General features: G+C 50.9%; 1 protein-coding gene across 4 annotated transcripts in view; it reads left to right on the top strand.

Moving 5' to 3' along the window:
• Positions 1-7,763: 7,763 nt before the first annotated feature.
• The window catches only part of LPIN1 (lipin 1), a 123,383-nt gene continuing 103,265 nt past the window's right edge, over positions 7,764-27,881 (top strand). For 2 of the 4 annotated variants that reach the window (XM_070512584.1, XM_070512580.1), the window contains exon 1: positions 7,765-7,970. In XM_070512584.1, coding sequence (XP_070368685.1) covers positions 7,890-7,970 — 81 coding nt within the window. In that variant the 5' untranslated portion in view covers positions 7,765-7,889. Of the gene's footprint in view, positions 7,971-27,096; positions 27,760-27,881 lie in introns of those variants that run through there. The other 2 variants (XM_044771965.2, XM_070512583.1) reach the window with 2 other exon arrangements.

Below are 27,881 nucleotides of genomic sequence, written 5' to 3'. Positions count from 1 at the left end.
CACATTTCTCCGTTCAGTTCAGTTCAGGGAAGCACACGCGGGCTGTAAAGTAGGTTTCTTTGGGACCAGATAGATATGAGTTGGGCCAGATGCTACCACATACTAGCTGTGTGACCTTAGCCAAGTTTTTTAACCTCTCTCAACTCCTTTCTGCATTTTAGAAATATTATCCACATTACAGAGTCTCTGTGAAGAATAAATGAGTGAGTCTGTGGGAAAGTTCCAGACCTATGCACCATGTGCCTAGGCCTATGTGCTGTGCTGCTGTCTGTGTGCAACCCAGAGACAACTGCCCAAGAATTTGCCAACGTTTCAACAGTTTTCAGCTGTTATTCTTTTTGCTAAAGGGCTGTTTCAAGGCTGCACTTTTATCCTTGAGGAACTCTGTCCCTGGCAGATGCATCCTCATGGTATCATGCTCTCCCCGTCCTTCAAGGATGTCACTCTCATAGAGCAGCAGGAGAAAGTGAAAAGAAATGTGTTCAACACGTTTTAAAACCTTTCACTGGGCTCTTTCCTACACTGTCATAAAAACCAGCACCTCAGAGCTACGAGGCCCTTGCAGAGGCCTCATCCCCTCCTTAGAGCCCCTGGTGTTTTTTGGGGCAGAACCAGGTCTCGTGACCTTCTGTCTCCAGCCGAGTTGCAGTTGCCCAGTGATCGTGTAATCTTCCATCTGCATGGGTAACCACACAGTCATATTGGGCTAGGGCCTCAACATATGGATTTTGGAGGGACAAAATTCAGTCCATAACAAGGATTCCATACCTATGAGTTTTAGCCAAATTTTCTTTGAAGCAAATAACCAGTATTAATACATTTTTAACATTTTACTGGGTTTCATGTAGCTCCATAAGGCCTGTAGGACCTGGGAGAAGGCAAGTTCCTGCTTCCCTCGGAAGAGTCCTCCAAGTCCTTCGTCTTCTGAGGGCCAGGCTGGGCCAGTGGACAGCACATGGGGTGGAGACGGAGGACGTGAGGACAGGCCTTGGCTCTAGCTGTGTGTCTCAGGCAAGCCATCAGTCTCCCTTAGTCTTAGTTACTCACCTGACAAGGAAGGGTGATAATATTTCAACCTGTTTTTCTTACCGTTTAGGTTAGAGTGCTGAGCAGATAGGAAGCATCTGAATTGAAGTCCCCAGGCTGTCACTACAGGAAGTTAAACCTTTAACTCCTACACAGCAGGGAAGCTCAAAGAAAAGGGGGGCAGTCTCTGGTTTTTCATTTGTGGCACCATATGGGGTGGGACTGTGTGTCAAAGATATGAAAGAGGTATTGTTGTCTTTAGGACAGCTCAAGATGAGCATCCTCTGTCATGTGGAAAGAGGAGAATTTCTTTTGTATCTTCTGTGGATGGTCCTCTCCAGCCAGATCAGAGGAGGCCTGCAGAACGTTCAATGTGTAGAGCAGTTAATGTGGAAGGGAGGGAGAGTCAGCCCCACCGACTCCCCAGCGGGCTCCCCCTGCAGAGGTGTGCAGAGGGCTCGGGATTCCTGTCTTCCCCCTGGGGACCAGAGCAGACTGACTGGCTTGCCTCTGGCTGTAAATCTCGTTCATGGTCCCCCTAACCTGAAACCCTTCCCAGGGAGTGACTCCGCGTGTGGATGCTTGAGCCTAGAGCTTGCTTCTTCAGTACCCAAGAGAACGTAATTTTGCCTCTGTATAAAGACAAAACCTCGCTTCTGTTAGGACTGGTTTCGACCTGTATCGGAAGACTCTGACCCTTGTTATCTTCCACCGTCTATGGTAAAATCAAACCTTAGCTTTCCTGTTTTACCACAGGTCAGACTAAATTACTCCATCTTTAATGGGGTAGCAAATAACTCAGAGCCGGTCAGTGTCGGAGGGCTCCACCACGTGTGGGCAGTTATGGTGGAGCAGCAGTTCTGAGTCCGGAGATGCCAGAGATGGAGGCATGCTCTGCTGTTGGCTGTCTGGGCAGTGAAGTGTTGCCAGGGCTTTCTGGCCAGGCCAGGGGGGTCTCTGAGGCCAGGACTCTTTGCTTGCTTTTTGTGCCCAGGTTCCTAACTTTCTTGCCTGTTGCATGCGAGACTCCATCAAAAGGGCTTCTGCCATGCACTGATTTGTGTCCCCCACAATTCCTATGTTGAAGCCCTAACCTTCAGTGTGACGGTATTTGGAGTAAGGAAGTAATTAATGTTGAATGAGGTTGTAAGAGTAGGTCCCTGATAGTTAGGATTAGTGTCCTTATAAGAGGAGACAGCACAGAGCCCCCCATGCCCACTCTCTCTGCCATGTGAGGGCACAGCAAGGAGGGGCTGTCTGCAGACCAGGCAGAGGTGCACCAGGAGCCCAACTGGCCGGTCCCTTAATCCTGGACTTCCAGCCTCCAGAACCGTGAGAAAACGAATTTCTCTTGTTTAAGCCTCCTGGTCTGTGGGATTGTGTTATGGCCCCCAAGCTGACTAAGACAGTATCCAATCCCTCTGCAGCTTTTGGTCCTGATGCCAACAAATGACCTGGAGAGATTATTTGCCACTTTAACCTTGGGGAAAAAAGACAGTTAATTCCCTGTCCCCCTCACTCCAGGAGTGAGTCATGGTAGGATTTTCTGACTCAGCGGAACAGAGTTTACCTTCACGGGAACAACAGGGAGTCATTGTGTGTGTGTGTGTGTATGTGTGAGAGAGAGAGACAGAGAGACTCAGAAAGACACACACACACAGGTCTTCCCTTCATTTTTCCCTCTCTAGATCCGCTCTTCCCCACTCTGCTGTGAGCTTTCTGGCCTCTGGCTGGGTTCAGCCAGTGGTAGAGGATGAGAAAGTGTGAGGAGAGAGAGTTCGAGGTACTTATTCCTCTGACTTCCTCCCCGCTGTATCACCATGGACAGGCCCACACCCTTGACACCTTCAGCCAAAGGTCCTGCAGGATGACCCTCTCCTCCGGCTACTCTCTCAGTGTATTAGTCTTCTGTGGCTGCTGTAACAAATTACCACAAACATAGTGGTTTAAAACAATGCAAATTAATTGACTTACAGTTCAGTAGGTCAGAAGTCCAACACAGGTCTCACTGAGCTAAAATCAGGGTGTTGGCTGGGTGCATTCCTTCTGGAAGTTTCAGAGGCAAATCTATTCCATTGCCTTTCCAGATTCCAGAGGCCACCAGCATTCCTTGACTCATGGTCCCCTCCTCCATCTTCAAAGAGTCAGGCTGAATCCCTCTCACACTGCTGTCTCTGCTTCTCTTCCGCCTCCCCTTCCCCTTTTAAAAACCCTGTGATTATATCAGACCCACCCGGATAAACACGGCAAGGGCAGAGGCTGCAGTGAAAGGGGGTCATGTCAGGCATGCTCCAAGCTCTGAAGTGGTGGGAGAAGAGGGTCTGGGGTAACGATTCAGGTTATTGTTTGGAGATCATCCAGGATAGTCTCCCTATTTTAAGGGCAGCTGGCTAGCAACCTTAATTCCCCTTTGCCGTGCAGTGTGGTGGAAGATGTAAGGAAATCTGCCTAAGGTAACACGTTCTCGGGTCCTGGGGCTTAGGACACAGGCACCGTGGGGGCCGGTATCCTGCCTCCCACACCCGGGCTCAGGTCGCTGCTCCCTCCCTCTCTCCTTGACCCAAGGATGGCCTCAGCACCTCCTCTTCCTGGCCCTGTTGCCTCACCAGCCACTGCTGGCCTTCCTCAACCCTGCCCGTGTCCTTGTGAACAGTCCCTTTATTAGGGCCTCCTCGAGGATCCAGCTTGAGCATCCAGTCTGTTTTCTACTGGGACCTTAGTGGATGTAGTGTGTGTGCATGATGGACTGTCATCCAAAATATGCACAAACTCTAAAATCTCAGCAATAAGAAAACAACAACTCGATTAAAAAATGGACCAGAGGCCTGAACAGACACCTCAACAAAGAAGAGACACAGATGGCAAATAAGCCTATGAAAAGATGCTCCATATCATATGTCATCAAGGAAATACAACCAAGCGATACCACTCCACACCTATCAGAATGGCCAAAATCCAGAACGCTGACAATAACAAATGTTGGTGAGGATGTGGAGCAACAGGAACTCTCATTCATCACTGGTGGGAGTGCAAATGGTACAGCCACGTTGGAAGACAGTTTGCTGGTTTCTTACAAAACTAAACATACTCTTCCTGTCTGATCCAGCAATCACACTCCTTGGTATTTATCCAAAGGAGTTGAAAAACATGTCCGCACAAAAACCTACACACAAATGTTTATAGCAGCTTTATTCATAATTGCCAAAACTTGGAAGCCACCAAGATGTCCTTCAGTAGATGAATGGATAAACCAACTGTGGTACATTCAGACAACAGAGTATCATTCAGCGCTAAAAGGAAATCAGCTGTCAAGCCCTAAAAGACATGGGGTGAAGGAGAGATGACTAGGTGGCGCACGGAGGATTTTTAGGGCAGTGAAACTACTCTGTATGGTCCTGCAGTGGTGGATACATGTCATCACACATTTCTCAAAACAACAGAATGTACAACACCAGGAGAGAATCCTAATGCAAGTGATGGGCTTATGGGTGATAATGATGCGTCAAAGTAGGTTCATCCATTGTAACAAATGTATTAATCTGGTGGCAGGTGGTGGTGGGGAAGGTTGTGCGGGTGAGGGAGAGAGAGTATATGAGAACTCTCTGTACTTTCAGATAAATTTTTCTGTGAACCTAAACTGCTGTAAAAGAATGAACTTTATTAATTAAAAAAAAAAAAAGCTTGATGTGACTTTTTCCCCATGCTGTGTCCTCTCCACTGTGCGATGTCCTGTTGGAGCTGAAGACGACTAAGGCCGGGACCGTGTCAGAGGGGTCCCTCCAGTGGCTGAGACGATGAGATGTAAACTCACCAGGACCCGCCCTCCCCTGGCACCCTCTAAGTGGCGAGCAAGGGGAGTGGACAGTGACAACTCTCTCTGAGCGCCACCTCTTCCTGGCCAGGTGAGCCTCGGAGCCTGTTCCCTCTTCTGGGAAATATCCCCTAACCTTGAGAATGAGAGAGAGATGATGTGTGTGCGAAAAGCACTGGGCACATGGGGGAGCTCTGCAATGTCTGTCCCAACCTCATCCTTTCCCTCCCAACCTCATCCTTTCCCTCCCAGGTCAAAGGATGGAAAAGCCATGGAGAGATCACGGAAGGCTCCATGGAGGAAGGAGGTTTGGCCTGGGCCTAGAATGTGGGCAAATTTGAAAAAGAAGAAAGGAGGAGGAAGGCATTCCAGGCAGGGGTCAGCATGAGCTGGGGGAAGACGGGAAATGGGAGAATCACAGAGCTCTTGGGGGCTATCAGGTGACTCCCAGACTCCGGGCCTGGCAGCCGGGGGCAAAGGGGTGTCCTGCGGATGCTGCACCGCCAGGACACACAGGGGAAGTGTTTCAAGGGAAATTCAGCCTGGTGCTGGCCACAGTCCCTTGGGGCAGCGACAGAGTCCTCAGGAGATCTATTGCAGGAACCATTAGAGTCCGCAGCTGACAGAAGTCCAAAATAAAACAGAGGCTCAATTTCTTGTCTGTAAAATGGAGCTCTTAATGCCTAACTCAAAGTTATTTTGAGGATTAATAGTTGCTGCTGCTTTTTGAGGGTCTAATACATGCCAGGCGTGGCGTCAAGGACTCTGGGTGCATGGCCTCAAGTATCCCCACCACAACCCTATGAGGGAGAGGCTCTATTTTTATCCCCGCGTTTCCCAGATAAGGACACGAAGGCTCTTAGAAGCTGAGTGAGTTGGCCTGAGTCAGAACAGCTTCTAAGGGGCAGAGTCAGACCCAGAGCCCGGGTCCGTGTGACTCAGATTGTGAGATTTAACTACCACGCAGAGCGTCTGGGAGCCCCGTCAACGCTCACGGCCCCATTCCTGGGTGCACCAGCCAAACCAGCACTGGCTCTCAGGGCCCAACATAGCAGCAAGACACGTGTCAGCCGGATGGCCCTGTCTCCGACCCCTGCTGCCAGCGGGGCTGGGAAACACGCTTTGGCCCGGAGCCCCCAGGACCACGCCCCCCGCCCCTTCCTACGGGAACCGCGGAGGCTGCACGCCCACTGCCCCTTACTAATCGATACTATGACACGTTCGGAGGTGCTCCTGCCTGTGCAGTACTGTGCTTCTATCAGATTTCTGGCTAAATCCTGACCGTGACCAGGTATAATTACTGCCATCTTATCACTCTGTTGTCAGGAGGTTCTTAAAATATCTTGGCAGCATGAATTAAAAATAGTAAGAATGGTGGTGACCCGGCTCAGCGGAAGCGTCCTAAGGGCTTGTTAATTTCCTCTTGCCCTGAAGCACATTTCAGGGCCTTGAGACCACGGGAGCTATTCCGGGGCGGGGCACCCGGCTCTGAGGCTGTGCGCAGCGCTCCCTCCCTGGCGCTCTCTGAGCTTTTCCAGGGTGAGGAAGGCAGGGCTAGGATCGCGGTGACCTGGGAACTCGGAGGCCTGGGATCGAGTTTCCCTCTGCTCCTTGCTAGATGCAGTACCTGGGGAACCGCTGAGCCCTGAACCTGTGAAAGGAGGGTAATAATGCCCATTGCATCAGATCAGACACGCCAGGCACCTTCCTGTATTCTTCCACCTCACTCCACCGCGACTCCAGATGATTCTTGGTCAGGGCCTCCTCTGGAGGAAGGAGGAAGAGGAGTGAAGACAGTGAAACTGGAAAAGGCCTGGCTGGGGAGGAGTTGGAGAACCAGAGAGGACCTTCACCCAGCCCACCGGGAGGAGTTGAAAGACGTCAAGAGGCGGTGGGTCTTAGCAGACAAGTTGCAAACTACTACCAGACTGAAGCCCCTGCACCCACTCTTGCCTCTGCTCCCAGCCTCGCCCACAAACAGCCGGAGCTGTGTGCCCTCCCTCCCTCCCACCCTGCTGCAGGTCCCTTTAAAACCTGGGCTCATTGGAGCCCCGCCTCATCACCCCGAATCCAAGACCCCAGCAGAATCAGAATCAGATTGCAGAGCACTGTTTTTGAAGTCAACCCGGCCCTGCTTTGCCACTTGCCGCTTTGTAACCCAAAGGCAGTTCTTTAAGCTCCTATTTTCTGTTGGTAACCTTATAGGGTTGCTGTGCAAATTATACACCAGAATACAGCTTAAATGCTTAGCTTCCTGGTATGTGGGAAGTATTCAAAATTGGCAAGCTGTTGTGATGGCTGATGCTGCCAAGCGTGACGGAGATGGTGATGGCAGCCCACTGGGGGATGGGAAGCCCACTGAACCCAGCTTTCCAGACTCGCGGACGTGGGTTGAGGCGTCTCAGAGGAATGGAGACTTGAGAAACAGAAAGAAAGGATTCTTTGTAGCTTTTGTGGGAACAAGCGGTGGAGTCGAAAGTGAGTCGATTACTGTCTGCACGGCCTTTGCAAGGTTCCCTCACCCAGCACAGGAGGTGGTGTCTCCCTCAACACCTCCTCCCGTCAATTCCCCTCTGGAGACAGATCTCTGGGGTTTCAATCCCGATTCTGTCCTTTAGAGCTGTGTGGCCTTAGAGAAGTTAGTCAGTCTCTGAGTTTTACACGTTGTACCTTAGAGAGGTGATGAAGAGAGAATGAACATAAATTCTGTCTGCCAATGGGGGTCATGCCCCCTCACCCAATCCCCCTTTCACCAAGTTTGTAGAAACTGGCCTCTGCTGGAGTCTCTGCATCTTTCAGGGCGCAGAAAGTGTCTCTGTGTTGTTTGTTAGCCAGTCCCCAGGTGAGAGAGGATTTGCAATTTAACACTCTGCTCTTTTCCTGAGCCTTGTGACTTGGCCGGGCTCCTGGGGTGTAAAGGGAAACCGCCTGCCCGGGACTCAGTGTCGTGGCCCAGCCTCCCAGCTCCTGAGCCGGCGAAATTAGCCACTGCGGGACATTGCTCTCCCGGCAGCGTGGGGTGTGGGGAAGGCCAGCATCCCTAGGCCCCGCCATGGAGGAGCAGGACCGCACCTGTGGCTCCACCTGGGAGCCCCCTCAGGGCAAGAGCCGCCCGGATTCACCTTGGTCATGGGTAAGGGCTGCGTGTGGCCATCTGCAAACTGCCACCCCCAGGGGAGGAGCGCTGATGAGACCTGTGGGATCCTTTGCCCCCAGAGGGGAGCATTTAGCATTCGTGCATACACATTTCTCCAGATAAGGGTTAGAACCAGCTACTCCTCAGGGGCTCCTGTTAGGAGGCTGCATTTATAGAAGAGGTGTGAGAAATTGTTCAAGAATTCAAGGCTTTTTTATTTGCCTTGGATGGAAAATAGGTAGTGATTGCTCTGATCCTCAGACAGGGCCGCGGGGTTTTTCTGAGGGCTTCCCGCCCCAGAGCCGTGCTAGGAACTCGCTTTGGCTTCATGTTTGCATGTTGGCCGGAGGAGAGGCCCCGAGTGTTGAAGTGACTCGCCCAGTGCTGTCACTGAACCAGTGTGTCTCAGGGATTGTGATGTGTGCGCTGTGGCTCCACTCAACTCCAAAGCCAGCGGCTGTACCGTCCTGCCTTTTTTTAGATTTCATCCTAGATGCCCGGGCTTTTGTTCAAAAGTAGTTGTTTTCACTTAAAACCCCAAAGCAGGAGTAGAGGGTGTTCAGATAACCCGAAGTGGAAGTGGGTGCGGAGGGCGAGGCCTCGGCTGGAATTCGGGCCTCGCTGTTTCCTCAAAGATGGTTTGAGTTGCAGTGAGGGTCATGTGTTAAACCCTGCCCCAAATGGCATCAGGGACACCCTGGATGCTCTGCCTGGATCTGCAGCGGCAGAAGGCCAGGCTGGCCCCAGAGGGTTCCCCAGCGTTGGAGGCAGAGAGAGCCTGGGACTCTCTGCATCCTAAGGAAATAGAGTGAGGGGTGTGGCACGCATGGGGCAGACAGAGCCTCTGGCTGCTGGTTCCGCAGCACCTGTCACCTGTCACTCAGTCACATTCATCCTCAGGCAGGCTCCTTTCCCTTCAGGGCAGGAGGCCCTGCTGGGGGCTTGCTGTTGGTGCTCGGGCTGAGATGCAGTGGGGGCACAGAGGAAGAAGGGGACTGGGATTCTGCTGCAGCCTCTGCCACCATCTGCTGCTCGGCCCTTTGGGCAAGTATTTCCTGAGTGGACAGATGCTTGCAGCAGAGTGACCTGGGACTGACCAATGACCCTCCCTCCATCCACTGAGGACAGAATGTGGCCTCTCCCAGGAGCGCTGTACAGATCAACAATCCCACGCTCTGGTTAAATAGACCAGTTGTGTGGTTAGTTGGGGATTCAGATGGCTGTGCCTTCTTGCCATTCCTGGAATGTCTCTTAAACTGAGCGGCTTGTGCTGACTGAGAAGCGCACCTGCTCCCCCACGTGGGCAGCACTGCTCTCCCGTGAGGCCTGCATGTCCACTACAGTGACCCATATTCTCCGCAGCCCCAAGACGTGGGTCTTATTATCTCAGGAGTCTCTTGTGCATCCCAGGCAGACACTGTCATTCCCATTTGACAGCTGAGGAAGCTGAGGCTGTGAAGCGTGAAGCAGCTCGGGGGGCTGGTAGGAGATAGGAGGCCGGGTCTCTGGGTACCAGCACAGCCCTCGTTCCATCATCCTGGGCACCTGCAGATGCATGACCCCAGGGAGCTCTGACAACATCTGTTTTCTGCTTGTATTTTTTGATGATTACTTATTTTTCCTGATGATGACAGCATGTTCATTACAGAGGATATAGAATATAGAGCAAAGTATAAATAAGACAATAAAACGCCAACTGTCCCGCCACTTGGGGAGCCTAGGAACTTTGTAAACAGAGGTCGTGCTTCATCTCCCTGAAGGCTCATTATAATTAAGCCACAGAAAGAATTTCAAATCCCCTTCTTGTCCCTTTTTATTCCATAACTCTTCCAACCTCCACGCCGGCCTGGGTGCTGGATTCTAAAACCACAGGCTAAAGTCCTTCAGGCCCCTGAGCTGCCCCAGTGTGGCCTGGATACCCTGCCGTGTCGCAGCTGTGACTTTCTTCCCTGGGGGAGGCAGGCCTCCATGGCAGAAGGGGGGAAGGGGTTGCTGCACTCTGGAGCAACAGCACTGGCTCCTGCAGGGTGTCCACCCCCCGGGTGCAGGGTCTGAAGGAGCTCGGGAACTCGGGCTTGGGACAGAGCTGTGGCCATGTCTGGAAGAGTCTGACCTGCTGTGCAGCCTCCTTCTGCTGTGGGGGGCTGAGTCCAGGACTAGCCATTGAGGACAGAGGAAGGCCAGGCCCAGAGGAGGGCTTCAGCAAAGCAGAACTGGAACACAAAGGAAACTGAGGCGGCAGCCCAGATGGACTGACCGTGATGCTGGAAAGCTTAGGAGGAGGCTGCGGGAGAGCTGGCCCAGCAGGACAGAGAGGCAGGGGCTGCAGCCGCTGTGGCCCGGAGCCCGGGGCTGGGCTGGCTGCTTCCAGGCAGGGTCAAAGTGGCTCACATCTCCTGGGGTGCTTTCCTTCCTGGGGCTGCGAAAGGACATCTGGCAATGCTGTGAGCCCTCAGAGGCACCTGTTAAGTTGGCACCATCTACCTGCAGCCTTGGCCATGACCATTCCCAGAGACTGGGGGCCCTGAGTGTGTGCGGAGCCCTGTGGGGCTCAGAGAGCTGGGTGAGACCTGGTGCCTGCACAGGAGGCCAGGGCAGAATGTCAGTGGGTAGGCCTGCACCCGGCCAGCTGCCAAGCTCACAGGGGCACAGAGCAGGAGGAGTTCCAACTGGTGGGGCCAGGAAGGCGTCCCTGAGAAGCTGGCATTGGAGCCAGGCCTTGGGGAAGAGTAGGATTTCAATAAACAAAGCACACGGGGTGCAGCCTTCTGGGCCCAGGGCTCAGCCTGAGAGGAGGCTGGGCTGAGAGGACAGGGCGTTCCCCTCAGGCTGAGTCTGCAGGTGTTTTCCTCAGGCCGTTTGGGATTTTATTGCTCTTTAGCTAGACACTCATCTTGGTTAGGCACCTGGCCTGTGAAAGCAAGCAAGCAGTCACAGGCCAAATATGGGGATCCAGCGCGAAGCGGGGGGAGTGGGGTAGGCTGAGGTTTGGAGACAGGAGCCCCAGGGCCTGGGCTCCAGCCCCAGTTTTACCTCTTATAAGTTTTGTTTCTCTGGAGCCTTAGTTTCTCATCTGTAAAATGGGCTTACAATACCTAATAATATGATACTAACAAGTACTTGGTAAATATTAATAATAGTACTAAACGTGAAAAAAGGTAGCCTGCTGTTACCGACAGCTATCGAATATCATGGTGAAAAATCACGTCATTTACGCTCAGACCTTTGGTCTCAGTGAACTGCAAGGAGGAAATGCATGAATCTGGACCCCTGTCTCCCAATTTGGAAGAGGATTCTGAGTGTAGTTTTCCTCCAGATGTTTTAGCTCGGCATTCAAGGCCTCTCAAAGGCTAGCCTCCCCTTCCTTCTCTTGGCTCCGTTCTCTCCTACCATGACCATGTGCTGCCCAGCCCCGTGCCTTTCTGTAGAGGCGCTGAGCGAATTGTCTTCGCTGGTCTCCAGGGAGGTGACCATCAGAACCCCACACCCATCCTGCCACCTCCAGCTCCTGTAGATGCGGGGGCTGGAATTTGGGCCCCACTGGTCCAGAGCGTCTGTCTGCAACCTGGACTCCTTTGTCATCGCTGACCAGAGGCCTGGAGAGGCCACCTGATCCTTCTCCTTATCAGCTGATCATAGTCCTACCCATTCTTCGAGGCCCAGATTATGAGGCAGAAAGCGGGAGAGAACAGGCTGGACCAGGGGTGCTCCATCCAGGAGGTCTGGACACGGGGGCTCCATGTACAGAGGCAGGAGCCACTGGAGTGAGGCAGCTCAGGGAGTGGCAGGTGGGCTTGTTGCTGACCCTGAGGGATGGCAACAGGGGGCTGAGAAGGAAGAAAGAAACAGAGAGGTCTGGGCTGCCTTTGGTTGGGAGAGTGGCAGGTGCACATGTCCTTGCCCCTAACTCCTGCCCCCTGGCCTCTGCAGAGGAGAGAGGATGGGGCCAGACCCCTCCAGGTGCTCCCAGACTGCGCCGCCGCCGCCTCCCTCCCCACCCCTACGAAGCTGCTCTTAGCCTCCCTGAGCCACGTGTTCACTGTCTTTGCAATCAGGGCTTGTAAACCTGTTTTGCTGGCTTATGGTGAGGATAAGTGAGGCAAGGTTTGTAAAGAGTCTTATTATTATTTTCTCTTAGCAGCTGCATCAAAAATGTCATAGGATCTGCGGGAAAAGTATAAGTCACTAAAAATTTAATGTGAACTGTTAAGTTTGTGAACCACAGGCTGGCGTCACACCAGCTCTCGCTGTCTGAGTGGTGGCCCTGGGTCCGAGCTGGCCTCTGGAGCTGGAACCCTCACCTTTTGCCAGGGCCAAGAATGATTCTGACCTAAGCAGGTGTGTCTGCTGGAGCCAGGGCCAGCCGGGGGTAAGTGGCCCTCTTTGTGTTTTTCAAGGAAGAAACATAGTGTCGCAGAGCTGGAGGGTTCTGGGGGTGACAGTGGGGATGGGTGGGTGTCACTGCCAACGTCTTCACTGATGCACAGCGAAAGAAGAGATCAGGACAGAGCTGTGCGGTGTATGTGTTGCTGTGAGTCCACCCGCTCAACTTTCTTAGGAAAGATTATTATTTATCCTGAGAGAATGTACTTCCTATTTTCAGGAGTATCTTTCTTTTACAAAATGATGAGATGGCACTTTCCTTTCTCCCTCCCTCCCCTCTTCCCTCCTGATACTTAATGCTAAAAAGTTGACAATTCTATATCCATCACCACCCATGCTTCCCAAATGAAAATAATAAACGATTATTGTCTTCACTCATTTATTCATTCTAGTAATAAGTATTCACCAGGCTTCTACTGTGTGGCAGGCATCCTTCTAGGCACTGGAGATGGAGCAGCCAATAAAATGGATGAACATGCCTGCCCCCCGGGAGCTCACGTTCTAAGAGAGGGAGACTAGAACAAGCAAACAAATAAGTAAAACATGGGCCGGATGGAGAGGGGGTGATGGAGATAAAGCAGGAGAGGGTGACAGGGAGCACAGAGGGGAGGTGATGCAGCCTTCAATGGAGAGGTCAGGGCAGGTCTCACTGAGAAGGTGACATTTGAGCAAAGACATAAAGGAGGTGAGGGTGAGAGTGGAGGGCTCAGTAGGAGTCCAGGCCCTGAGGTTGAGGCATCTTGTCAGGTCTGAGGAACAGCAGAGGCCGGTGTGGCTGGAGCCAAGAGAACAGGAGGTGATCATGTCAGAGCGAGGGAGGGGTGGGGCTGGCCGAGCATCATAAGGGTGTTGGCCTTGACTCTGGGTGAGACGGGAAGTCATGGGGGCATTTGAGGCATGCCTTGGAGTGTGCATATTGGGGGGACCAGTCTCCTGGGCCCCAGGCTGGCAGGGCAAAAGCACTGGGACCAATTGGGAGGCCGTTGCAATAATCTCAGTGGGAGGCGATGGTGGTTTGGACCAGGGAGGTTGCGGTGGAGGGATGAGAAGTTTCTGGAGATGTTCTGAAGGCAGAGCTGACAGGGTGCCATGACAAATTGGATGTGAGGAGTGAGAAGACAGGGATCAGGACACAGCCTGAGCAGCTGGGACGATGGAGTTGTCTGGAAAGGTTTGGCCAGATGTGGTGGGGATGGGGGTGGGTGGAGCAGTGGCTCAGTTTGGACAAATTACTATCGAGATGCGTGTTGAGAAGGCAGGTGGATATTTGAGGCTGGAATCCAGAGAAGAGGTCTGGGCTAGAAATGTAACTTCAGTCCGTGAAATACAGAGTTTAAGCACTCCAGATCTGGTGCAACCCCTCATTTTGCAGATGGGGAGACCGAGGCCCCCAAGACGGCACTAGGGCTGTTTTCTAGGCGTGTCTATAGAGCTAAGACTAAAATATCCTGACCTTCCATGCAAGAAATGTGTGTAAATTCAAATACCAATTTGAACTCCTCTTTGCATTTGGATTGGAACTATACTGGGTCTTGTTTCTCTTTCTAGATGTTTCCCTTGTCTCATTGCTCTCGTTCCTTCAGCTTTCTCGCTGTCTGCTTATCCAACCTCATTTCTTCTTTCATGGCTTACGCTCAATGAACAAGAACCTGGGGGAGGGCTTGCCCCCTTGGGGGTCCACTGATCCTTCAAGGCCTGGCCTTTGCCTCGCAGCCCCAGCTGGGAGCGACGCCTGCATTCTCAACCACCAACTTCCTTTTGGAACTTGGCACACTCTAACTTTTATTGTAATTATTCCAAGACTGGTCCCTGGCACACAGCAAGTGCTTGGCATCTGTGGAAGGGACAGATGAATGAACGAGGTGGCGAGGTGAGCACACCCAGGCCTTTACCATTTGCTGGTGGCCTTTGGCCTAGTCTGGTCTTCATTTATGCACTGGGGCTCCCCTGACCCCAGTCCTAGTACTTACCATGTGACCATCCTCAGCACCACCCGGTGGGGGTGAGCTGCACTTGGAGAGGGAGGAACCCCATGTGGGTGGACCTGGGAACAATCTGGAGATGGCTCTGTAGTTAGGCCCAAGGGTGAAATGGGGACAAAGGCCAGACGTTAGGATGGACAGGCTCTGGGAAGGAGGAAGGCTGGGATGAAAGGAGTTATTCTGGAACACCTGAGGCTGGTGTATGCTGGCCACTGGACGGGTGCCTGGTGTGTTTTGTGGGAGGGCTGGCCTGATTTAAAGGCACTGGATTGGGGTGGATGGCCGTAGCCTGGGTGCCATGAGCAGAGCATGTGTCCACCAGAAAGAGCACAGCCATCCCATGCGAGTGACCTGGAGGATGCCTGTGCCCAAGGTTCCAGGGGGTCAGACGCTGTCCTTCTGTTATGGTCTCCCCCACGGGGTCTGAGGCCCCATAAACCCCCTCCTCTCAGGTGCGTGCTTGGATGTGTGTCTGTGGTGACAAGTTGTTGTGGCTCTTCTGTCAGACACGGAGCCCCGTGGCTCCTCTTCCCCGAGGGCCCTGGCCGCCCGGGGCAGGGTTTTGTTTACTGCTCAGATGCAGGATGATCCTAAGTGTAGATTTCAGGAATATTCTCTCCACTCCCTCCCAGCAGCCTAAATCCTGCTCTGTTTCGTGGCTTTTGATCTGTTTTCAGACAGTTCTATTACCTGATTTTTTTTTTTTCTTTCTAAGCTGCTTGAGATCCTTTTTGGATTTGATAAAGACATAAGTAAATAATAACCAAAGTTTGGAATAAAATTACCTCATGTCTTTTAAACATTTTTCATTTATTTATTTATTTTGAGGAAGATCAGCCCTGAGCTAACTTCTGCCAATCCTCCTCTTTTTGCTGAGGAAGACTGGCCCTGAGCTAACATCCATGCCCATCTTCCTCTACTTTATATGTGGGACGTCTGCCACAGCGTGGCTCGATGAGCAGTGCCATGTCCACACCCAGGATCAGAACTGGCAGACCCCGGGCTACTGAAGCAGAATGTGTGCACTTAAACGCTGTGCCACTGGGCCGGCCCCACCTAATGTATTTTTATTTAAACAGGACTGACATGAAAGCAGAGTGTTGCTGGACATTACTGGAACACAACTGCTGACCTTCCTGGTCCGAGGTCTGTAGCAGAGACTCAAGGAGGGCAGAGGATGTGATATCTCCTATGGCAGGGGCAGCAAGGCCGTACAGGAGGGTTGCTTCTGAACTTTTGAGGAGTTCACTGTAACCAGGATAAAGAGAACGAGACTCTCGAGGGAGAGTCATATTCAGTAGGAGAGGAACACAGAATCTGAAGAGTCTGGAGGTCTCAGTTCTAGGCTTGCGGTGGGACCTTGAGCAGGCCTGCTGTAACTTTGGAGCGGTGACACCTGCCCCATATCAAGCCATCTGCGGATCACATGAGACTGTGTGTGCAGTTGCAAGTGCTGGGTGCCCACTCCGAGGCAGCCAAGCTCATGATTATTCATGCGGGACGCGGCATCTGAGACAAGCCTGGTCGGGTGCTTTTGTAGACTGAGGACGTGGCAGCGCTGCCCTGCAGGCTTCTGTACTTTGTGGGCTGCACAGGGAGCTGGCTCAGTGGCTGCTGGGGGTGGAAGTCCAACCTGCGCTCCGCTCCCCAAGCCTGCTGGGCTCTGGGACTGAGGCCGGCTGGGACGGGCGGGAGGTGGGGCCCCCCTTTTTGAAAATTGTTCATCCAGAGGGGTTTTTTTTGTGCCGTCTGTACAGGGCGACTGTGTGTTCCAGCTGCGGCCCAAGGTGTGGCCTGATCATGGTTTTTAGCCCCTGCACTCCCCAACATGGAGCCCTTGCTATCAACGAAAATCTCTGCAGAGCCCTCCATATAAATGAAGTAAAAATGGGGCAACCTGCGAAGGTGCAATGTGGGCGAGCGTGGTGCCCTCCCTTCTCAAACTCCCTTTCCTGTCTCACATTAACCACTGCCTTGCCAGCCCCCACCCTCCTCTCCACATCGCCCCAGGGCTCTCTGCAGGATAGTTTGAAACCCCTGAAGGAGGTAACCTGTGTAGGAGTCCAGCTCCACCACGTTGGAATCGCAGGCTGGAATGCTTTTTGGAGCAACGTGGAGTAACAGTGTCTATAGACCTCAGACTGGTGGACTGAGGCTTTCTGTACGGCCGCGCTGGGAGGACCGCTTCCCTGCCCTGTTGCATCCTTCAGGCCCTGCTCGCTCCTCTCCTACCCCGTAAAAGGGCAGCCCTTCCTGGGGAGCATCTAACCGCCGTCAACTGGGCCCTGGTGCCCTGGCCCAGAGATCTCCTCTAGGGGGCGCTGTCAGACCGGGACCCAGGACAGGGCACACTATGGCAGGAGTCCTGTCCCCTCTGCCCCGTGCAAGCGGGGGTGGGGGAAGCAAAAGAAAACCGAGTCAATACGTAAAACGTTTTCAGCCCACAATAACAGAGTACTGTTGAAATTCCGGAGTGAATTCTCCTTATCCCAGGACAAGGTGATTTGAACCTCAAAGTCGTTCAAAATAAAGGAAAAGAGGACTCGGCTGGCTGTTGTCCTCCCCGATTTGACCCAGGCAGAGACTGAGTTTATTAATAGCCGTTTGATAGACACTTCACGGTTAATGATGAAGCAAGATGGGATCAGGTTTCTGGGTTGTATCCCATTAGAAATGCCCAGTGTGAGGTGAGAGGTCACCAGATGGAAAGAGAAAGAACACGAAGTCTCCCACACTGAACGCTGAGCAGCCGCTTGGAGGATAGTATTTTTGCAAACCTATGAATTATTCCCAACTTATGAATAATTTAAGGTGCTTTCAAAATGATAAGCATCTAGGTGTATTGTTGTTGGTGTTCACTGAGTGCTGTCTGTGTGCCGGGTGCCCTGCGAGGCATTGTCCCTTTCTGTCTTATCAGTCCTCCAAGAACCATGGGAGTGGACTGTTAGCCTCAGTTTACACACAGAGCAGCTTAGAGAGATTATTTATTGGGCCTGAGGTCTCACAACTCGCAGTGAAACCATAGTTCCAGAGAGGCCACCTGCTTCTACAGACCCGCTCTCTCCTCTGGAAATGCCGCCTTCCTATTTCTCTTTGGAGAGCGTTTGCAGGAATGAACTCCGACTCTCCTGGGGGCCAGCTGTCCCGGCGGGGCTCTGCTTGGTCCTGATGCTTAGAGTTAGAGACTCGATTCTCCAGCAGAGACCATCTCTCTTGAGTGATGGTCCTTTTCCAACTATCTTAGTCTTTGATGCCTCTTCTTAGGGGGATGGTGGGGTGGGGTGAGGACAAGCAGCAGAGACACTGTCCGCCAGGAGTCCCGCCCTTGGAAACTTTTTGGATGGAAGAAGACAATGCTATATGGGATCCTCATATATTAGTCTGGAAGGGGCCTTGCTGACTGGTCATCTAATCTAGCCTTGCGCTCAAAGCTGGCCTGGAGGGAGTCTTGCCGTGGCTCTCGGTCCTGGACATCAGAATCACTTATACAGTTCCCAAATAATATAGAATCTGAATCTATGCGGTTGGGCCTCAGGCATCTCTGTTTTCTTAGAAGCTCCACTGATGATCACCCCTCAGGGCTGAAAACACAATGCTAATCACACGGAGCTCTCAAGTTATCACCAAAAGGCCCCCTCGGGCCTTTGCCCCTTGTAAACAGTGTTCCCTCCCCACCTCTTTGTCCAGTGAGCTCTTACTTGTCCTTCAAGGCCCAATGTCCAGGTCACTTTCTTTGTGGACCTTCTCTTCTATCCTGGAGACCAAATGACCTCCGCCCTCCTCTGGTACCTACTGAAGTTTGTAGCCAGCAGTCTAAGAGCTTCCCTTGCTGTCTTGGTATTGGTTCTGCACTGTCTGTTTTCCTTCCTAGATGGTGAACTTCTTGAGGGCAGAAACTGTGCCATGTGTGTCTTGTTTCCTAGCAGCCAGCAGGATCTGGGTGATAAAAGAGCCTCAGAAAATGGAACTGGGAGGTTCAGCAGCTTTAACTGCAGGCAGTGTGACCTTATTAGGAAACAAAATGGACCTTTGTAATATCAATGCATGGTCCTAGCTGGACCCGCTGATGCTACCCAGAATAAGTCTAATATGTCAATATATATATTTGTGTAATAAATATATACAATTGTTATATTTTAATATAATAAATATATTAAAATACTCAATATATTAAAATTATGCATATATATTATTTATATGTGTGTGTGTATATATATATATAAATTTTTTTAGGTGACTATGTCCTTCTAAGATACAGAGACAGTGTTCATAACCCTAAGTCTTTGCTTCTCCAGCCTAATACACTCAGTTCCTTCCACCAGTTCCTTGTCATGCGACATTTCCTGTTCTATCCACTTATACTCTTTGGGAAGACTCTAGGTTGTCAGTGTTCTTCTTAAAGTTTTCTGTCACCAGTGGAGTGCACAATGGCCTCTGGTCTTCCTTCTTCTGGATCTCACATTTCTCTTACTGTTTTTTAAGATCAAAGGGTTCAGCGTTAACTGCTGATGGCTAAGGCTTCCCTATCTAGGAGTTATACAACTGACTTCTTGAGTCTTAGGATAACTGTCTTAAATGTCATTTTGCCAGTTTTAGACTGTCCAAGTCCTTTGGTTCTTTAATTCTGTTATCCAATACAATGATTTTGTTACATCTGAAAATCTCACTTACTTGCTTTCCATTCCTGATTTCTATTTAATTGATAATCGAAAAAATATATTTTTCCCATCCCATTGTCTGTTTTTCCTCCATGACTGTAGATTGAATTTCTATTCTTTCAGTAGTTCTCCTTAATTTTTAAACATGCCCATTTAACTTATTGTCTAATGCAATTTAAAATTATTTATTATTTCTATACTCCTGCCAAATATCACCTAGACCTTAGTTCGCTTTAACAACCATTGAACGAAACCCCATCTTGTTACTCCTGTCTTGACATTAGTTATCATTTTTCTGTAAAAAGTTTAATAAACTTTTTAAAATTTCCAACCACTTATATCCAGATGTGTCTCCCGCATCCGCCCTCCGAGTTCACTTTTCTTTTTGCTGGTGTACATCCTTTGATAGTTCTTTTAGGGAGGGTCTATGGGAGATAAAATCCTTTTGTTTTTGTAGATTTGAAGCTGTCTTTCTTTTGCACTTTCTTTTTCTTGAATGGTAGCTTAGGTGAGTATAAAATTCCAGGTTGACGGTTGCTGTCCTCAGTATTTAAAAACTATTAGGCTTCTGTTAGACTTTTAAATTTTATCCTTTGCCTTGTATGTTCTACTGATTCACTACAATGTGTGTAGATTTGTTTTTATTTGCCCTTCTCAATGCTCGGAGCCTACTTTCACTCATCATTCATGTCTTTCATCAATTTTAGAAGATTTTCAGACAACTCTTCGAAAGCTTTTCCTCTGTGACTTCCTTAATTCTCTTTTCTGGGACACTTCAGAGACACACATTTTAGCCTCTCACTGTATCCTCCATGTCTCCTAGGCACTCTTTTATTTCTTTATTTATCTCTTTGACTTGCTGCACTGGTTGAATTCTTCCTTACTATATTCCACTTCATTAATTCTCTCCTATATTGGTTCCTGTTAGATATTATCCACTATATTGATATTTTGTTCTGGTTTCAACGACAATATTTTTCATTTCCAAAACTTCTAATTGGTTCTTTCCCCTAGCTACTGCCTATTGTTTAATTTTTATATATCTTTGTTTCATAATTTCTCTTTTTAGTGGAAGTTTTTCCTTAATCTGTATCTTTAACCATCCTAATTGTACTTACGTAGAGTCATTGTCAAGCTGTTCAATGAAATGACGTTGGTATGAATCCATATTCCAAATGTTTATTGTTATTATTGTTATTATTTTGCTGTCTTTCTTAGCATTATATTTCTTCATAAGTGTAAGAAGTTTTGCTTTCAGGTTCATTTTGAATGAATTTTTTTTATTCATTGCTTTTTCCCTCCTCTACTACCCCCCACCCCCACCCCAGTCCTTTGTTCTCAAACATTTAGGCTGCCTCCCAGGCCCCTGGGGCTCACTCCAGAGCCAGGCCTTGTAACAGCACCGTAGAGGCCCTATCTTATAGTGACATTGGGGACATTTGAGACACAGACTGAGCGAGACAGTTGCTCAGTCTGATTCCTGTTTGAAAGGCTGTGTCATTGTCTTCCCACTGCCGTCTATAGCCTTTGCCCTAAGCTGTAGGGCTGCAGAAATTTTCAAGTTTCTTTCTCCAGCAGTGGGATCCCTTCTCAGAACAGACTTCAGTGCCTGGTTCCTGTGCCCCATCACACGTAGGCCTCCACAGGTGCTGACTGCACCCTCTGCTTCTGGAGCGGAGCCCCGGAGACCTGTGGCCTTACATTTCTCATCTGTCTTTGGTTCATGAAAACATTGAGCTTGTTTTTGAGCCTTGCTGCGTCATTGTGTCTTGTCTTTTTATATACTATGGGTTTGGATCGGAGGGGGTGATTCGAAATACAAATTCACTACACCATCTGGACCATAAGTCACAAACACACATTCTATCCCAAAGCAACATTGATAAAATGCTTAAGAAGGAAAGAGCAAGAATAGAGCCAGAGGCATGACTCTTGGGGCCTCCGTCCAAGGTGATGTCCACATTCCTCAGGAATGTCAGGGTGTTTTTTTTCTTTAAAGATTGGCACCTGCGCTAACATCTGTTCCCGATCTTCTCTCTTTTTCTTTCTTATCTTCTTCTCTCCAAAGGCCCCCAGTACATAGGTGTTTATTCTAGTTGTGGGTCCTTCTAGCTGTGCTGTGTGAGACGCCTCCTCAGCATGGTCTGATGAACGGTGTGTGTCCTCGCCCAGGATCCAAACCAGAGAAACCTTGGGCCGCTGAAGTGGCGCACGTGAACTTAACCACTTGGCCACAGGGCCGGCCCCAGGAATGTCAGTTTAACTGCTTCTACTTATTACAGTATTACCCAATCCAAGGCGTCCAACCCATCCTTTTGGGGATCATGAAAGACTTTATCAAGTGCTCATTGAAACCATTACACACCCTTGTGTGCATGTGGGTGAGATGGTCCCCTGACCTGCCAATCTAACTATTCAATGAGAAGGAAAAGGGTTTTCTTTGCCAGAGTTGTTCCCTGTGAATTCAAGTGGCTGCCAGTTTCTTACAGGTTGTCAATGTCCCTGGCTTTCCAACATCGAGAATGACTCACTTGGGGGCGTGCAGGGTGATGTCCAGACGGTGAAAACGCCCTAAATGGGGACATTGCCCCACTGTGTGGCCTGAGGAAACACTGGCGTAGTCAAAGCGCAGGGTCATGGGCTCTTACCCCGCCCCCAGGATTTGGAATATTTCTTACTTCCTGTGATAATGCCACTAGAACCTTTGGCTTCTCCTCCTTGCTTTGGCTCTGACATTTATTTCCTGGCTGTGTGACTTCGGTAAGTCACCCTACACTTGAGTGGCCTCATCTGTAAAACGGGCTGCTGCAAGGGATAAACCATGGAATGCAGTGCTTCCCAAATGCCGGCATCACCTGGGCGCCTTGCTGAGTTCCCGGGTTCTGCCCCTGGAGGCTGATTCAGCAGGTTTGCGGGAATACGTGATGTCGGTGAATTCTCCAGGCGAATCTGATAAGCACACAGGGTTACATCCCGAGTCGTCAGTGTTTGCAAAGTGCTTAGCAAAGAGCGCTCACAGCGCAGCAAGCGCTCTGCAGAGGCCGCGTCTCCTTGCCTTCTTGCACGTTTCCGTCTCTCCTTTCCGCTGCAGCACGCGGTGCCCAGGCTTTGCCCACTTTGTGTCCCAGAGGAAAACCTCAGGATGCAACCTAAGTTGCTCTTCTCCAGACATTTTCCTTTGATAAAAATAGTTAGAAGAAAGGGCAATGGTTAACTCAAGGTTTTCATTTAAATCCACCACCATTTCTTGGGTCTCTACTCTGTACCCCACGGTAAGCCCCAGGAGGCAGAGATAAATAGGTTTCTGGCCCTGCCCCTGAGGTCTTGGGATTATGTTGCAGCCTGAGAAATTGAAGGCATCAAGAGCAGCTAAAGGCGGGGAAGAAATCTTATTTTGGGTCAGGGGCCAGCCTTCCTTATCCACTTGAAATCACACCCCAGAGGCTTTCTCGAGACGTGGGTCCAGTCTTAAATAGAAGGCAGGTTCGAGGTCGTTGTGACAGATAAGATGGATACAGCGCTGGTGGAGGAAGAGAGTCTGAGAGGTAGAAAAGGCAGAGGGCGCTCATCCTCAAGGTCTCAGGAAGGTCAGGTGGGGGCAGTCACCTTCCGAAGGGCTGTGCACCAGAACCACCTGTACAACTCGTTTAAAAAAAAAAAAAAAAGACTTCAGAATCCTAGATCCCATCCCTATGGAATCAAATTTCAGGCCTTGAGCTTTGAGCTTGTTTCACAAGTTGCCATGTGACTCTGATGTGCAGCCAGGTTTGGGAAGCACTGATCTAGAGATTCTAGAATGATCTAAAGTGATCCGGGCACTCTGCTGAATGATCTGGTCAGCAGTCCAAGCGGGTGTGAATCTAGAGCCCTTTGCTATTCAAAGTGTGGTCCTCAGACCAGCATCAGCGTCAGCATCACCTGGGAGCTGAGCAGAAATGCAGACTCTCAGCCCCCAGCCCAGACCTGCCGGATCAGAATCGGCGTTCCTAACAAGAGCCCCGCTGGCTGACGCACCGGCACACCAAAGGGTGAGAGGATGGGAGCCTCCCCGAGGCTGAGATTGTGTTTGATCCTTGGCACCTCTCTGAGCCTCAGTTTCCTCATCTTTAACAGGGATGACAATAATCTTTGTTGTATCTCCTTCCCAAGGTTGTTAAGGGAACTAAGGTTGAACTCCCATCGAAATTAGATTGTGAATTCTTTGCAGCAGGGGCCACAGATTTTTACAATTTTTGCGTGCCCAATGCCTAGCATGGAATGAATGTCGTTTTGGCACACAGAATTATAGAGTCCTTAAAACGGAAGAGACTTCGTAAGTCGCATAGAACAAGCCACTCAGTGAAGGGATGAAGGAATTGCAGTGAAGCTGAGATGATTCCAGGGTCAGACACTCCGTTATTATCACACGGGCTTTGTGCAAGGACTCAAGAGGGAGCACCCTGCAACAGCCCTCGCTCTCCATGAAGTCCTCCTTCCCTTGGCTCTTCAGAGCTGAGCTCAGCTCCCTGTCTTCGTGAGGGGCCTCCAACCCCTCTGACCACAGCCATCCCTGTGCCCTCTCAACTTCCGACCATTGAGTGTCCATATCGCTCGTCCACCCGTGAATCCTGGACTGACTTCCTTGTACATTCCATCCTTGTTACACGTCATTCTGGAGGCTGCAGTGTGGTCTCACCAAATGTATCAAGCTCTTGGGGGACAGGACCACGGCTCTTTGTACTCCCCATCTGCTTTCCAGCCCAACACCTAGCACAGGATGAACACATACCAGGCATGGTTAACTTGAGTATCTGTTCTTTTTTGTTGTTTTTTTTTTTTGCTGAGGAAGATTTGCCCTGAGCTGACGTCTGCTGCCAATCTTCCTCTTTTTTTTTCTTGCTTGAGGAAGATTAGCTTGAGCTAACATCTGGGCCAATCTTCCTCTACTTTATATGTGGGTCACTGCCACAGCACGGCTGACAAGTGGTTTAGGTCTGGGCCCAGGATCCAAACCCAAGAACCCACTTAAGCAGAGCGTGCTGAACTTAACCACTATGCCACGGGGCTGACCCCTCTGTTCATTTTTTTAAGTCAGCACTGAACACAGTGACGTTCTGTGACCACTACTGGCCCACCCACAGGCCTGCCAGGATGGAAGCAAAGCTGGGCACTTCCAGGTTATGGAGTCACACAAGCCTGACAGAGGTGGATTTAAGAGAGAACCAGAAAAATGGAATTGGAGAAAATAAGCGTAGGCAGATCTTTAGAGGAGTCTCCTGGAAAGGGAAAGAGAAACGGGCAGGAGCCGGCAGGGGAAGGGGGTGGAGAGAAGGCCTTGTAACACGCAACAAATGAAACAAAGCGAGAGCGTGTTCAATTGCCGATTGGATTGATCCACCAGAGAGGGGAAAATTGGTGCTGCATTGAGAGAGGCCATCTGCCATCAGCAAACACTGAGCTTCACTCTGTCCCTCATGCTGGGAGGCGGGCTGAGTTCCTAAGTCATGACACTCAGGATTGGGCAGGCTGCGGGCTTTCAGGCCAAAGCAGGGAGAAACAGAACCAAGGCCCGACTTCTGCCTTCATTCATTCATTAGCCCAGGGTGGCCCCAGGGAGATTCCTGCCAGTGCATGAGGCCCCAGGCCCCAGGAGCTGCTGCTCTGAGCGTTGACACCCTTGTGCACCTGTCCCCGAACGTGGCTTTCTTACCTCTTTCAGCCTTGAGAATCCGATTCACCGTCACAGCTGAGCTCAGACGTCTCCCCTTGAGGCCTTCCCCGTGCTCCTGCCTGCCTGAGGCTCTGTGTGCTCCCCACAGCCAGCGGTTCCAGAAGCCTCCCCCAGCTCATGTGTTTGCAGCAGCCCTGAGCTCTGTCTGCCCTCCAGGCTGGAGCGACAGCAGCTCCTCGTCGCCTGTGGCCTGATGCAGCGGGGCAGGAAGGAGCCCCCTTCCACCACTCTGAGCTACACCAGGAGGCAGGCCTTCTTGCTGCTGTGCCCGCTGGAGCCTGGGAATCACGACTTAGGAATTCAGCCTGCCTGCCCAGCATGAGGAAGCTCAGTGTTTGCTGAACCTAGGAAGCTCAGTGTTTGCTGAATCTCTGCGACCTGCTGGCTCCTTCCTTGTCTGCCATTGGTAGTGATAAGGCCTGGCCTGGGAGGGAAGGGCCATCGTCCATGGGTTGGGTGAGTGGAGAAGGGCTTGGCTGCCGTGGTGGCTGAAAACCTGACTCACACCAAATTAGCCTGTGGGCCACCTGCCTGTGGGCACCGGCAGAGCCTGGGCACCAAGCCCCTACTGTGTCCCTCCCCACCTCCCCAAACACCAGGCCAGGAGCAAGCCCCACCCCCAGGTCAGGCAGCAGCCCTCAGGGGGAAGGAGAGGGCAGGCCCAACTTTTCACGCCCCCCACAGCTTTGGGTGGTTCCCAGACCTCAAACTGCCCAGCTTTGCTTTCGGTTCTGCCCAGGGCCACCGGCCGGCCAGTGGTCATTGGAGAGTGTCACCATGTTCAGCACTGACTGCCTTGTACTTTTCTCCCAAGCAACAGGCAACCTTTCCCCACCCCGCCCCCCCGCCCCTCCCCACAGGTTCCGGTTCCACAGGGATCTGGGTGTCTGTCATCTGAGTCAGCTCAGCCCCTGGGGCAGGCGGCCGAGCCTGGAGGAGTGGGGCACACGGTGTCCTGCTGTGTCCTGATTCCTCTGCTGCCCGCTCTCCCACCTGGCTGGGGCCCAGCTTCAATGAGGCTATCTCAGGAGACCAGATGCTTTCGTAGAAGGGACTGGCTGTACCCAAGGTCAAGGGGCTTTCCTCCAAGTTCTTTACTTAAAAGTCCTCCCCAGAATCGACGCTGCTGCCACTGGCTCCCGCATCACCCACCTCTTCTGAGAAGTGCAAGGACAATATCATGTGCATCTAAGGTCTTCAGAGGCAGCGATTTCTTCATGTTCTTGGTTGTTGTTTCTACTGGGAAACTCACCCACCTTTGAGTTAATGGATCAGGGCCTGATTTTTAAAAGCTGGGCTTTTAAAGTGTCCGATGCGGTCCACACAATCTTGGGGACATGGGCAGGATTCTTGCCCCCTGTGGTTATGAAATGCACGGTGGCAGGACACTGCTTGCTCTTTTTTTAAAAACAAAAACCAGAATAAACCAAACCTTGTTTATTAGGATCCCTCTCATTTGGAATCTGTGATATTCGAGACAAGATCAAGGCTTTGCACAGTTTGTGAACAGAAGGTTTGTCGTGAAACTCAAGAGTGCAGTTGCTGGAATGAGCTGCCACTTTTGCAGTGTCAGCTATGAGCCTGAGACCATTTCTCAGGCCCATCGCCCAAGTTCACATGCTTCCAGCATAGTCGTCGTGCCTCCTTTAAATCACTCCCATCCATAAACGGCCCTCAGGCCCTTTGAACTCTCACTTATGCGCAAAATACTGTGTTATTTGTATCTCTTTTTTCAAATGCATCCACATTTCTAGGGACCACTTTCTTGCTGAGGCCAAGTCATTATGTGTAGTTGGGAAGCATAAAGTGTGTTATTCTACCAAGTTCTACTTGGTGCACATTAACAAGGTTTGACTTAATCGGCCACATTTTGGGAAGTCCTGCTGGGGTTGGAGCACACCTCAGGCTCGACCACCTCCGTGACTTAAGGGGGTCTGGAGTCCCTGGAGGTGGTCTGGGGAAAGACGACAGAATAGGGAGGATCAGAGACCAAAGCTCCGCACGGCTACCTGATGCTCACACGGGGTCATGGGCGCCTCTTCCCTTCTCCTTAAGGCTTGGACTCCTGTAAAACACAGTGTCTCAAGTAACACTCTCTAATACGCTGAGAAAATAAAAATACTATAAATACAGGTGACCACACCTGCAGTATGTCATTCACTCATTCTTTCATTCACACATGCATCATTCAACCAATGGTCCCCGAGTGGACACCCTGTGCCGGGCCCTACCGACAAGAAGAAAAAGGCTGGTGGCCACTCTCGGGGAGCTCCCAGTCTAGTGGGGGACAGATAGGCAAGGCAATATGACAAGTCTGGCATTCAGATATGAACAAGGAGCTATGGAAATGCTGATATGGAAATGATTGATTGCATCTACCGTTCTCTCAGTCCTAGGGCTAGACGTCACAAAGGAGACGGAGGCTGAGCAGGACATGGCCAGCTGGACAAAGGAGGGCAGCGTGGTTTAGAGCGGAAAGGGCTGAGTGGCCTTGGGAAAATTATTAGACCCTTCTGAAACTCAGCTTCTCCAATAAAAACCAGGATGATAATACCCACAATGCTTGGAGAAGAATGACAGGAACTGACTATTGAAAGCGCCTGGCCGGGTACCGGGCACACAGCAGGTGTGCGTGATTATTCTACACTGAGGAAGCTGCGTGTGTGGCCATCAGTCTGCCTTGGTGCACAGGTGGAAGTCGCTCCAAGTGTAGCCTCTAAAGGTCACCACCTGTCAGGTGTGATTCGCGTGCTGGAGGCCCTGTGTCCATGGTTCGTAGTCTCCTGCAGTTCAAGAATCTCTGTCCAGGCTGGCTGCCACCCCTTCACTCCTTCCTCATGGGCTGTTGCAACATCCTCAGTGCCTCCTCCCTGCCCCTCTGAAGGCATCTGGCCAAGGGGGAGGAACAGACCTGTTGTTGGGGTTGGACAGACCTGTGTTCAGCTGCGACTTAGCCGTCTCCACAGCATGTGTCCTTGGGCAGGTCACATAAAGCTGCTCTGAGCCTCAAGTTTCTCTTCTTCTAAGTTGATGCTGATTCAACTACCTCACAGGTGGGTAGTGAGATTTAAAGAAGACACACACAGAGATTTCCAGCACAGCGCTCAGCACGTGGTTGGTGCTCCCTCAGTGGTGGTTGTTGTTAGCCACAGACCTCTCCCTTCCCAGAGGCACT

The sequence above is a fragment of the Equus asinus genome, chromosome 6, assembly GCF_041296235.1.
Source record: "Equus asinus isolate D_3611 breed Donkey chromosome 6, EquAss-T2T_v2, whole genome shotgun sequence".
NCBI lineage: Eukaryota > Metazoa > Chordata > Mammalia > Perissodactyla > Equidae > Equus > Equus asinus.
Note: the sequence above shows the minus strand (reverse complement) of the source record. Positions and strands in the feature narration are given on the sequence as shown.